Source organism: Fulmarus glacialis, unplaced genomic scaffold (genome assembly GCF_000690835.1).
Source record: "Fulmarus glacialis isolate BGI_N327 unplaced genomic scaffold, ASM69083v1 scaffold25950, whole genome shotgun sequence".
Taxonomy (NCBI): Eukaryota; Metazoa; Chordata; class Aves; order Procellariiformes; family Procellariidae; genus Fulmarus; species Fulmarus glacialis.
In genome coordinates this window covers 9,648-22,278 of record NW_009187523.1, presented here as the reverse complement: position 1 = coordinate 22,278, position 12,631 = coordinate 9,648, and the positions used below count along the sequence as shown (strand labels likewise).

Sequence of the window (12,631 nt, the reverse complement as noted above, 5' to 3'; positions counted from 1 at the left end):
GATTTTTGTTTCCATTAAGTACCAGTAGCTCTAACAAAGACCGCAAGTTTGAGATAAGAATGAAGTAAAAATCCATTTTGAGTTGCAAGAACTGTGTTCTGGTGGCTTTAGATACTTCGTTCTGTTAGTTCACAACAAACAATTCCTTTTTTTTGCCTGTGGGCTTTTTGTCAGTCTCATGGGCTGCCATGACAGATCACCAGGAGTGGTTCAGTAATGGTGTATCTCTGTCTCTGAAGAGTTAGATGGTTTAATCCGGAACAGTCTGATATAAGTTGTATATGTTTATAAAATATTTGACTTCTGGATGCTTTTGTGTCGTTTTTGGGTTCAAGATACTGAAGTGCTGCCATAACAACAGAATAAGGTGCTTATTATGAGTAGAAATAAAAGACACTGTGAGTTATCGTTTGTAAACATAGAAAACTATTGAGTATTTTCCTCTATTCCTCAACTGTAGTCTCTCTCTCTACATTGCCAACATATGGGCTGAAATGTTAAGGAAAAAATCATCAGAATGTTTTGAAAGTTAGCTTTTATGTATAAAGACATTGGAAGGTTCTGTGTAATTTATTTTAATTTGTTAGTATCTTTTTGGCTTGTATCTTTAGAATATAACTTAATTTTTTTTTTTGTAGGTTCTGGGTTGGATATCAGTATGTGATCACCAATCGAAATCACTCTCTAGAAGGTCACTGGGAAGTAGCTTATAAAGGTAGGCCTCTCAAATTATTACTTAGTTAAATGGCCCATGGAAGCTGTCTTAAAGCATGAATGTTATTTGCAAGAACAATATAACTTCTTTCAGTAATAGTGTTGAAATAGTGGAGGGGAACTGCTTTGCTTTACAGTATCAAAACAAAAGAGTTTAATACTCGAAACACGTCTTATTTTCAAGTGTAAGAAGTTTCATAGTTTTTCACATTCACTTCTTGTGGAAAGAACACGTTTTTCAGTTTATTTGGGCTTTCCCCTTGAGCAAGCTGAGAAAAAGGAAACTGCTCTGTAGTTTCTCGTTCTTTGTGGTGAATGTCTAGATGAATTGCTGATTCCTGATTCTAGTATTTGCACAGACTAGTGTAGGATATTTGGGGATTTTAGCTTTTTAAAAATTGGTGGATTTTTATATACTTAAAAAAAAAAAATCTTGAATTTTGCAGAATTACCCAGATTTTTTTCATTTTAAAGTACTTCAGATAGTTTACTTAAACTAAGACAAAATTTGCCTAATCCCAGAAATAAATCCCAGTTTGTATGAAAAACTGAACATTAATCTGATAGGCATCACTGGCTGAACTTTTTCAATTGCAAAACAAGCAGCTCCTTCTGCTGAATATGCAAAGTTATGTTTCTATACCTTTTATTTTTAACTAATTCAGTTGAGGGTCATTATAGGAACTCTTACACGTAGAATTGAATGTCTAAATGCTGTACTGGTTTAAAACAAAGCGGTTTTTTTAAGCACTGTGAATTCCAGTGTAGCAGTTGAAAACTAATCTGAATAGTTTTCTTCTCATATACAATTTTCAGTAAAGGAAAATCTGGAAGGAAAACTGTCCATTAGGTACAGATACATAATTATGAACAGAATTTTGCTAAATGTTTGGGTCTTGAAAAATACTTCCTTTGACACATGAGTAGTAGAACCCTCCATAAGCTTTCTATTGACAACACTTGTTTACTGTGCTGCCATGCACCAAAATATTGATTTCCTTTGTCATTTAAGTGAACAGAGTTGACCGAATATTCAGAGGAAACTGCTCCTTCTTGTGGAGGCAGGAACATTTTCATTAGTTCCTTAAAGTAGAGCACCTAAAGATGTCTTTGGATAGCAGGGGAAAGGGAGGGAAGAAAGTCCGACTTTTTTCTCATAATAGGGATTTCTGGTCTGGACAATACTGTTTATATAGGTAGGTTTCTCCTGTGAAGCCCAAGCAAAGAAAAAAATTCTCCTTAAATGGACCTTTCTTTGCTCTTTGGAAAGTTGACTGCACTGCCATCTGCTGACAGAGTGTTTACAACCAGGGAGGCATAAATTATAGAAAAATCATGATACCTGTTTTTATCGTAAGTTTTATTTAATTTGATGCATTATATAAATTTAAGCCTTCTCAAGCTTTCTATTTAAGAAAGGGACACCTATGTGAAATAAAGTACATAGTAGTACGTGGTAGCATTCAGTAGCTTCTGAAAAACTTTACTTAAGCGTCATTGACTTGTAGTGAGGCAGACTCTGAATTCCTAGCATCTGTTTGAAAAGTGATTTATGGTCCTATAGCTTGGAAATTTTAGTCCATTATTGGGAGATGTGGAAGGTAAGCCCTCAAAAAAAATGATAGGAGAACCTAGTTGCATTTAAAAAAATTAAACAAACAAAAAAACCCATCATACCTAACAGTATTTGAAAGGACCATCATGTGAGAAGACTATGTAATATGCTAACTGTAAAAGCTGTTAAAATCAATGTTTAAGCACACAGATTTGGAAAGTAGGCTTCTGAAAACATATAAAGTAGGCTAATTTTCACAATTGCTGTGTCTTGGTCTCCCATTAATCTCTGCAACTTTGCATACCAGCAGATTTAACAGTTAAGTGAGACACTGGTCAGAAACAACATTTTAAAAGTTATAAAATACCTTCAACACCTCTTGCACTGTTTGGAACCCATCACAATAGAGTCTCGTAACAGTTATGTGAGTTGGAAGGACCAAGTAGTCCATACCACCACTGCAGCAGCAGAAGCGGCATTGCAGCCTTGTTTTCTGCAGAGCACTTGCTCTGCACTCTGAATGAGCGGCATGAGACGTCGGGGAGTGGCTCTGCAGTGCACTGCACAGGATAGATGTACACACATCTTTGGAAGCACTAGTAGGTGCTTGGAGTTCCAGGTATGGGTTCTTGCTCCACTAGTAGCAAGCATGGCCAAACTCTGCGTTGTTTGAAGAGGTGCATAACGATTGGCAAGCAAGCCCCATGGGACTCTGGAAAGCAGCACTTGTAGAGATATCAAAACATCACTCCTACTGGTGCAGAATGACAAAATTACCCAGTACTTTGAAAACAGCAGCCTCTTCTCTCTGTGAGTCACCCCTTCCCTCCCCGCTGTTTGCCTTCCCCCGGAGGAATGTTGCTAATGGAAGCTAAAGCTAGAGGACAGTAGCCTTGTAGCAGAGTTGGTGTGCATGAAATTAGTGACATTACAGAGCCTTTCTAAAGCTTTGCATACCCGCAGGCTGCTTATACCAATGCATCTTGTTCTAGGCTCTTCAGAAGTATTTTTACCCCCTGACCCTATCTTTGGTACGGCTATGTCTGAAAATGAAAACGTTCTTTGTGCCCAGCTTCAGTGTTTCCATTTTCCTACCCTTCGGCACCACGGTTTACACAGCTGGTATGCTGAAAACTGCTATGAGAAATCTTCATTCCTCTGCAAAAGGAGTAAGTTGGTTTTAGTTCAGTGTTAACTGTGTTGTGTGTTTAAATATGCATATAACAAATATGGGGAAATTGGTTAGTTATCCTTTCTACCTTTTGCCCAGTGAATTTAAAAAAAAGGGGGGAGGGGAGTTAAATTTCTGCTTGGTTTAAATAAATAAGAGCGTCATAATGTGTGGTTGAGAGCCACAGTACAGATTTTCACTTAAAAATGACTGTTAAGCAGCTATATCAGCCCCAAAATAAAGTATACTTGGGGAAAAAAAAAAAGTTAAAAAAAAAGCACGCCTTATTAGTAAATATCCTCATGAAAATGAGGAAACACTTATTTCTGGTTTATTTTGAATATAGCAAATTCTATTAAATTATTTCCAGCCAATTATTAGAACTAGGGGGGGGGAAAAAGCAGGTGGAGCTACTGACTTAAAGTGAAAAAAATGGCTTTCATTCTGTATCTTGCATTTCTTTACTCCAAAAGGCTTTATACCAACAGAGGTATTGGCAGTATTTTCAGGTAATATTTAAGATACCAATATAGATGGTGCTTATTTGCAAGAAGGAGAAAAGTTGTTGAACTTTTACTGTAATTCTTGAAGTGTTTCTAGTTTGCTTTTTCTTTAAAGCAGGAAAAAGACACAGAATGGCAAGGGAGGAAAATTCAGCCCTTCTTTGCCTTTGCACCTGAAATACTGAAAACTAGGAAGACAGGATATTGCCTTGTCTACCTTGAGGTGTAATAAAATCTTGGATATTGAAGGACATGTGTTTTGTGGAAATGATGATCAGAAGATGACCTTTTTGGTCATCTTTTCGGGATGATGTTGTAAGGAAGGTGATAGCTCTGCCAAAACATTAACCAGACTGTGAGGGTATTAGATGTATAAGTTGAGCAGAAGAATGCTGTGTCCAATTTTGGGCCTCACAGTGCAAGAAAAATGTTGACAAGGCTTTGACAAATTGAGGCAGGTTCAGTGGGGGCCAGCAAGATGGTGATGTGGGCTGAAGTCCCTGTCCTTTGAGGTGAGGCAGGGGGAATGGGGCTCCTTAAGCCAGGAGAAGGGAAGGCTTCCAGGGGACCTGACAGCAGCCTGCCAGTACTTACAAGGAGGTTATCAAGAAGATGGAGCCAGGCTCTTTACAGTAGTGTATGATAGAATCATAGAATCATTAAGGTTGGAAAAGACCTCTAAGATCATCAAGTCCAACCGTTAAGGGACTTTAAGTCAAGGGACGTTAAGTTGAAACAAGAGATTTGGATTGATGCCAGGGAAAACTGTTTAATCGTGAGGATAGTTGAGAGCGGAACAGACTCCCAGGGAGGTTGTGCAGCCTCTATCCTCAGAGGTTTTTATGACCAGATTAGATAAAACCCTGAGCAACCTGTTGGGATGTCATAGCTGACCCTGCTTTGAGCAGGAGATTGAGCTGGAGACCTCCTCAGGTCTCTTCCAGTCTGAACTTTCCTGTGGACCCTCCCAGCTGACCTGTGTGTAGGATGGAAGGGGCAGGCCACCCTCCCTGAGCAGCTGCTTCAGCTGGCAGGTCCCAGTGCTGTCTGTGTTCCCTCCCTCTGGTTTTGGTATGTCCCTTTAGGTCAGTGCGCGGAAAGGACAGTGGACAGAAGATATCTAAACTTCCTCCGCTGGGCAGAGATCAAGAGGCAGCTAGGGCAGTGGAAGCATTATTGCTTGGCTTCCTTTTTTAGGCCTGGCCTGTTAAGAGTGCCCTTCAGGTTTGGTCCAGACAAGATCCAGCTTTTCCTAAGTACCAGGAGAGAGGGAGGGAGCTGCAGCAGGCGTTGACAGTGAAGCTTAAACTTCTCAGACCACTTGCTTTCCTGTGTCTTGGAGAGGATGCCTGAAAGTGTGTCAATTCCATTAAATACTTAAAACTCACTTTGTCAATTTTGAGCAGTAAATCATCCCTGCATGCCTCCAGACAATCCGTTATTTTCCCCACTCCTTGGAGATCCCTTTTCAAAGTTGCTTTAATGTGAAGGCGTGGCTTTTAACTGGTGGTCTGCTTATGTTTACAAATCACTTAATGTGATTCTGTATTGCAGAATAAATTGGACTCCTGTCTGGCAGGCTCACAGACACTTGGATATTGATGTGCTTTTCTGTTCTAGGCCAGACTTGCGTTGATATCAAAGACAACATTGTCGACGAAGGCTACTATTTCACTCCAAAAGGGAATGATCCCTGTTTGAGCTGCACATGTCACAACGGTGAACCTGAAATGTGCGTGGCTGCTTTGTGTGAACGGCCCCAGGGGTGTCAGCAGTATCGCAAAGACCCTAAGGAGTGCTGCAAATTTACATGTTTAGACCCAGGTAAGAGTTGACTGCTATAGTTTTGTCAAGAAAAATTAGTTCAGTGCTAACTGATAACTTGGTTATCTTTGGGTATAACTTTGTTTGAAATGATGCATCCTTTCAATGCCTCGACATTGCTGCGTACAAACCCCCTGTGGAGAAAGATCTCAAATCATGGGAAATGAAACGCTTCAGACTGTGGCTAGAAATAATTAGTCATCCTTGATGCTTATTTTCTGTATGGAGGTTGACACTACTGTGGTTTTTTAGTAGTGTCTTGCATGGTTCCTTTGTCATGTTTAGTTGACGTGAAAAGACAAGACTTTTCTCTTGAGCACTAATTAAGCATCTTTTTCTGGACATGAGCATTTATGTGTGTGCAAGTTTGCATGCAGGGATCACATGGGAAGCAAAGTTTAAAAATTATATAGAGTTTCAATACATGCAACCTTGCTAATTGGATTTGGCATCTCAGTGCAGCTTCTTGTTTTGGATCAGTAAAGTCTTCAATTGACTCTGACTGAACTGTTTGTCAGTCACCATTTGGGGATGTAGATTTTGGGGGCGTTATTTTTCTGTAAAGAGACTTGCAAAAAGAAATGTATCTTACTTGGAATTTACTGTGAGGGCGATCAAATACTGGAGCAGATTGCTTGTGGAGACTCCATCTCTGGGGGTATTCAATGCCCGATTGGACTCTGTCCTGGGCAAGCTGCTCTAGCTGACGCTGCTTGAGCAGAGGTTGGACTAGATGATCTCAGGATGTCCCTTCCAACCTAAACCATTCTGTGATACTGTTATTTTCTGGTATTTTTGAAGAACCTAATCTTATCTGAATGCATGAAGAACCTATTGTTCTGAACTCCTATGGAAAACACCAAGGTCAGCTCTTCCCATCAGAGGCTGTTACAAAAAAGGGGTGCTTATTGGCTTCCAAATTTACAGTCTTTCTTATTTGTCTTAACTATAGAAGTTAATCTTTAAAGGCCACTGGCACCTCCTTGCTGTCATTCGCATTTGTTCTGAGGGTTAAGCTTAACAGATATTCATAGCTAGTGTGGCAGGTTGATTGGTGAAAGAGTGGGGAAAAAGCAGGATAGTCTTCCTCCCACTCTCATCAGCAGAGTTAAGACTTTGTCTTTGCTTTTTTTATCTTCAGGAACAGTGTCAGCAAAGCATCATCCAGCAGACAGGATAAGATGACCTGGGATAACCTCATGCCATGTTCTTTAATCCTTGCTTATTGCCACGGGTCTTAACTATTTCATGAATACTGTTTGGAGAGTGTATTTTACCACATCCTTTCTGATCCTTAAGCTCTTCTTTCTGTACAGATGCTAAATAAGACCGTTTCATTATACTCTGGCCTGAAGTGTTCTGGTTTTTTTAGTAACTTAGTTTTTGAGAGAAGAATCATCAAGCAGTTGTCAAACTTCCTCCATAATGAAGTTACTTCAGCTAGTGATAAACACTGAAATTTTTAAATGAAGCATTTCAGTTTTCCTTCTGGGTGTTTATAAATGACTATTCCAGATGACAAAATTAATGAATTACTTTCTTTAATCAGCATGTATTTATCTTTGTCCAATTCTTACATACATCTTCTCTAAGCTCAGTTGCAAAGGAAAGAAAACAGTTTACTAATCAACAGTAAGTAAATTAATCACCCAAGGAGAGACTGGGGGGGAGAGGGGGGGGAATAAATCCTGCTGTTGGGTTGGCAGGTAATCAGCTCTCGCAGTGTGAGTGGGTGAGCAATGATTACAAGTGGATAACGAATATTACTCAAGGACTTGGTAGTAGGGGACTTTTTCAGTGGTAGGAGTAAGCTGAGCAATCACAGCTATACTGTCTTGAAAGATGCTTCTCCTCATTTAGTTGAAGATAAATAGCAGAGGAAAATCTTTCGTGTACTAATGCTGGAACTGAGGTAGTCTGTCTATTGCTGCTCCATGGATGTGGTAGAAAATAATTTTTCTGTGTGGCTCTTGTTTAGACAGACCTGCAACTCTTATTTGTGAAAAGGTAACAAAAGAAATAAAATACTTTGAAAGAGCTGATGGTGCAGAAGCTTTTCTAGTGACTAAACTGCTGCACTTACAGGGTATTACTACTCTATTGAGTGTAAAACAGCCTTTCTGAAATAATATGTTTGTATTTATGTTGGAAATCTCTGTGATGACTTATCTTGTTCTGTACAAGCTGGGTTTTTGTCTTTTTTTTAAATCTAGGACTTTATTGACAATAGTTTATCCAGCCAAACAGGTTGAATGTTAGGAGCTCTCACAGGCTGGGAGCAGTGTGATAGAAGCCCAAGATGTCCCAGAAGGTCCAAGAATTGCAGTTGTAGCTGGCCTAAAGAGAACACGTGGAAGTCAGGCTTTCTGCCTACAAGATTGCATCATGCTTGCCTGTGTGTATATTTTACTTAAGTCACTTTATTTAAGGCAGTTATTAGCACTAATTTATGATGTTCATGAAGTCAGCATTGCCATAAAATGGAGGAGGAACAACGGCAGGTCTGTGGTGTTCAGGAGGGTGTGTTGGTTGGTAGGTGTGTGACTGCATCAGTTTCAGCTCTGACAGTAAGAGTTGCTGAAAGGTTTGACAGCACAGAGGCTTTTGTACAGCACAGCCAGATTTGAGAGGGTGTAATGTTCGAGCTCTATGCATAGTGCCCTATTAAATGAATTTTTTGTTGCCAAGAATGCATGACGTAATAAATACCACCCTGTTAGCCATGTACTTTAACGATGTATAAATTAGGTGGATTTTTCTTTTAGTAGCATTTGTAGCAAGTCAGTACTTAGAATTTGTGTGACGCTTTTAGCTTTCTTTTGTAAGGAATCTTTGATACAGCTTTAGTTGCTGTTAGGAAAAGGAGAAGTGTTGAGAGAGCTTTTGCAGCTGTGGTGGGTACAGGAAAGGAGAGGTGGCCAGGATCTGGCTGGTTGCTCTAGGAAGTGCAGTGGCACTGTGATGGCTGGGGAGGGAGGTTCGTACCTGGTAGTGCTTGTGTCCTGTAGCAGTAGGTGACCAGGTTGTGCAGCCACTTCATCTGTTTCTTACCCACACCTAACCTGGGTGCGTTTCTCATTCAGAGCTCTTTAACGGGAAATGGGTGCAAAGAACACAGCACGGTCATTTCTAGGTAATTTTTCTTTGTCTGTATGTGCACATGCTACTTAAGCATAACCAAGTGTGATTAGTTGAATTGGGAAAAATTAATAGCTCTCGTGTCTGGCACTGGTAGAACAGTGATAATTTGCTCGCAACAGCCTTCCAAGTGTGGATCTGGTTAGCAATGATATAGAGCTCGCAAGGTCCTAAGCTCCTCGATCTGTTTTGTGTTCTGCCACGTGCTTTCTATGTGATTCTAGGAAAATATGTAATTCCTGTTTACCTTAATCTCTTCAGTTCCTGAAAGATGATTGTCATGTTGATTCACCTTTTTAAGGTATTTTTAGTTCCTATCACTTAATGGTGCTAACCAATGTACCAATGACATATGGAATTTACATGACCACATCTTGGTGATCTCTAAACATGACAATGTTTAGAGATTTTGTTGCTGGAAATGTAAAAGTTAAGATGTCCAGAAGTCATGTAGAAATAGTGTGTAGATATGGCAGTTCTCCAGCCTTTCCCATGGCTTCCAGGCCTGCTGTGCTCTTTAGTACAGCATCATCAGCCATGGCAGGGAGGTAAGTAGATGTGCAAAATGCTATTAACCTTTCCTTTTTCCCGTTTTCAGAGACGTGAAGCCTTCAACATTTTGTCCCTTTTGCTGATTAAGATATTTTTGGAAATGTTTAGATCTTCTTGCATTAAATAGATAAATCACCTGATGGTTCATAATTTTCTTACATTTTTGAAATATGGAGAAGTGTTAAACCAGGCTAAGGAATCTCCACTCTGCATTTATCTCTCCATTACTGACAAAAGAACATCAAGAAAAATGAGTCTTGAACAAAACTAACAGGCTTCTTTTATATGGTTTATGTAACAGATGGCAACAGTTTGTTTGACTCAATGGCCGGTGGAATGCGTCTGATCGTTAGCTGCATTTCATCCTTCCTCATCCTCTCTCTGCTGCTTTTCATGGTCCACCGGCTACGCCAGAGGCGGAGAGAGCGCATAGAGTCTTTGATTGGAGCAAATTGTAAGTAGCCTCCATCTGTAATAAGTCTTGATCTAAGAGGTGTATGTGCTTCAGAATAAAGAGAGCAAAAGAAATACAAATCTGTGGAAAATATCAGCAGAAGTCTGGTTATAGATTCTAGTCAGTACTGTACCCAAATGTAGCTCTGTGCTGGCTGCCTGAACTGGTCATGATTTGTACAAGTTTTGGTTCTCTGAACCACTCCACATTCAAAGAAAAATCTTTTATATCAACAATTACCTTGTGCCTTGTGCTTATTATTGACAGATTGATGTACATAAAGGTGAGAAATGTCATGGTCTTGCTTGACTGTGCCTCTGTGTGTGTGTCTTGGTAGGTTCTTCAAACTTGAACTGTTTTAATAATGGATAATGGAAAAGTGGTTTTTTTTTTTTTTTGTATGTGGTCCAAATCTGAAATGACTTCTATGTGTGAATGACCTCCTTAGTTTGAAGAGGTTAGATTCAAATTTAGAGGTGATGCAGGACAAGCAGGCTGGGAGCAGGTGGACCTGGGTATCATTGTGTAACTGCAGTGAGTTGACTTGTATAGGTTATGTAGACTTTTTTAGGTCTTCAGGAGACATGAGTTCCTTGGGTGTGAAAAGTGGAAAAGGGTGTTGAGATCTGCCTTAGACTGAAGAAGAAAGCATGGGATAAAGTCACTTACTTCTTTTTCTTCTCTTGAAATAGTGCACCATTTTAACTTGGGCCGCAGGATGCCTGGTTTTGATTATGGTCCCGATGGTTTTGGAACTGGCCTCACTCCACTGCATCTTTCAGATGATGGGGAAGGTGGGGCATTTCATTTCCATGATCCACCTCCACCCTATACTGCTTACAAGTATCCAGATATTCAACATCCAGATGACCCACCTCCTCCTTATGAGGCTTCTGTCAATCCAGACAGCATCCTTTGTTCCACTACAGGTACGCAGGAAATAACTTCTCCTTTCTTCCTCTTTTTCATTTTGGCTAGAGGGTAGATTTTTTTTTTTTAAAACTATAATCATGTGTTTTAGTGATTGTGATGGGAAAATATATTTCACAATAAAATCTCCTATTTTGGCGATGTAAGAGTCTTTTGTTAAAATGTGTCATTAAGCTTGTTTTTTCTCAAAGGTTCTTTGGATCACCTAAATTACAAGTGGAATCCATGCTGCAAGCAGTTTAACTCTTAGACCTTACCTATTTTCAAGCCTTACCTTGGCTGGGTTACCTGGCTACCTAGTTTCCACTATGCTAGTACCTTTTCTGGTCTTTTGGAGATAGATCTATAGAGATTGGTATTAAAAAGTAGAACAAATGTCAGCTACAAGAGATTTTGAATAAAATATATCCAGCGTCTTCTCTCCTCCCCACTTCCCCCACCCACACCCCCAAAACTTGACCAAAAATATCACTTTCTAATGATTCACCCAGTGCTCTTCAATTTTGCAGCTGCCATATTCACATACTGTAGAAATCATTCCAATTTGGGGTTTTATAGCAGCATATCTTACAAGATAAGCGAGCCTGATTAGTGCAAGTATCTTATTTATATATCGAAGTTTTATTTTTGCTACATAATTTTCCTCTTTTGCAGTGTCATCTCTTTGTGCATTAATGCAAAACCAGGAAAAACTCAGAGCTTCCAGAAATACAGATAGTAAATCTATTTGGGAATGTGAAATTATATACTTCATGTTCTGATTCTGCTTGTTTTTGTCCTTTGCAGATGGAATTCTTTCTCAGACTGTGCAAAGCAGTCCTCCATCACTAGGAAACTGTGATGTATCCCCACAGCTTACAGAGGGATCACTTCCTCCCTCAGTTGGTCCTTCTCCAATGGAGCTGGAAGACTCTGCTGACAGCAGCACCTTTCTTGTCCCTCCTGACACAACACTAAATGAAAACACACCGGCAGAAACTCTTACGGGCAGCCGTCACAGCCACTGTTCTCTCAATACCATTGTATAAAGGAGTAAAAAGCCGACTGCCAGTCAGAAATAGTTTTAGCAACTGTTTGCACAGACAAACACTAATCCGTGGTTTGAACTTCAGAAGGAATCTCCACTTTGTTTTTTGAACGCTCTTTTATGTTCTAGTTTAGGATTGTGCCTCTCGTTTTTTGACTGTCGTTATTCATTCACTAATTGGTTTGTCCTGTAAATATGGATTGTATAACTGCTCTTTTTTTCCATTGGCTATGGAAAAGAGTGCAGAGAATTCCTTTGACTTCTAAGGAGGTGAAAAGTATGGGTAGTTTGGTTTGGTTTTTTTTTTCCTTAACCTGAGAGGAAACAAAATGTACATCAGAAAAAAGCTGCTTGGATTTGGCTGGATACCACTGGACCCAGGGAACAGACGATGGAAAAAGGAGGGTAGGAGCAGTCACCGTTCAATCAATTGCTTTGTCTCTTGCTTCAGTGCTACACTTGGAAAAGGCAGAAAAGATGGAACTGCAGGGGAAGGGGCTGGGGGCCTGCGCTACAGAGCGGGAGCACTGAGGAGCTAAAACACATGCCACCAAGTAAGAGTTACACAGTATAAAACATATGTGTGTTTTGATCTGCCTTGCTATTTCAGAACACCGTAGGGACCGGAGGATGATCTTCGCAATATGTGACAAATGGGTACTAAGAAAACTAGGATTTGCAATTACAATTATTTCTTGTTGGTAGCTGCAAAATCTCATATTGTCGGGTAAAATTCTAGCCCATAAAGAAAACTGGGTCTGTG

At 39.9% G+C, this 12,631-nt stretch overlaps 1 protein-coding gene across 1 annotated transcript in view; it reads left to right on the top strand.

The window, feature by feature from the left end:
* The window catches only part of DGCR2 (DiGeorge syndrome critical region gene 2), a gene marked incomplete at its 5' end in the record, with an annotated part of 24,395 nt that extends 12,122 nt beyond the window's left edge, over positions 1–12,273 (top strand). The window contains 6 exons of the mRNA XM_009575443.1: positions 639–715; positions 3,262–3,438; positions 5,564–5,767; positions 9,759–9,911; positions 10,604–10,840; positions 11,628–12,273. Of these exons, the coding sequence (XP_009573738.1) occupies positions 639–715; positions 3,262–3,438; positions 5,564–5,767; positions 9,759–9,911; positions 10,604–10,840; positions 11,628–11,869 (1,090 nt within the window). The remainder of the gene's footprint in view (positions 1–638; positions 716–3,261; positions 3,439–5,563; positions 5,768–9,758; positions 9,912–10,603; positions 10,841–11,627) is intronic.
* Between the last annotated feature and the right edge of the window lie 358 nt (positions 12,274–12,631).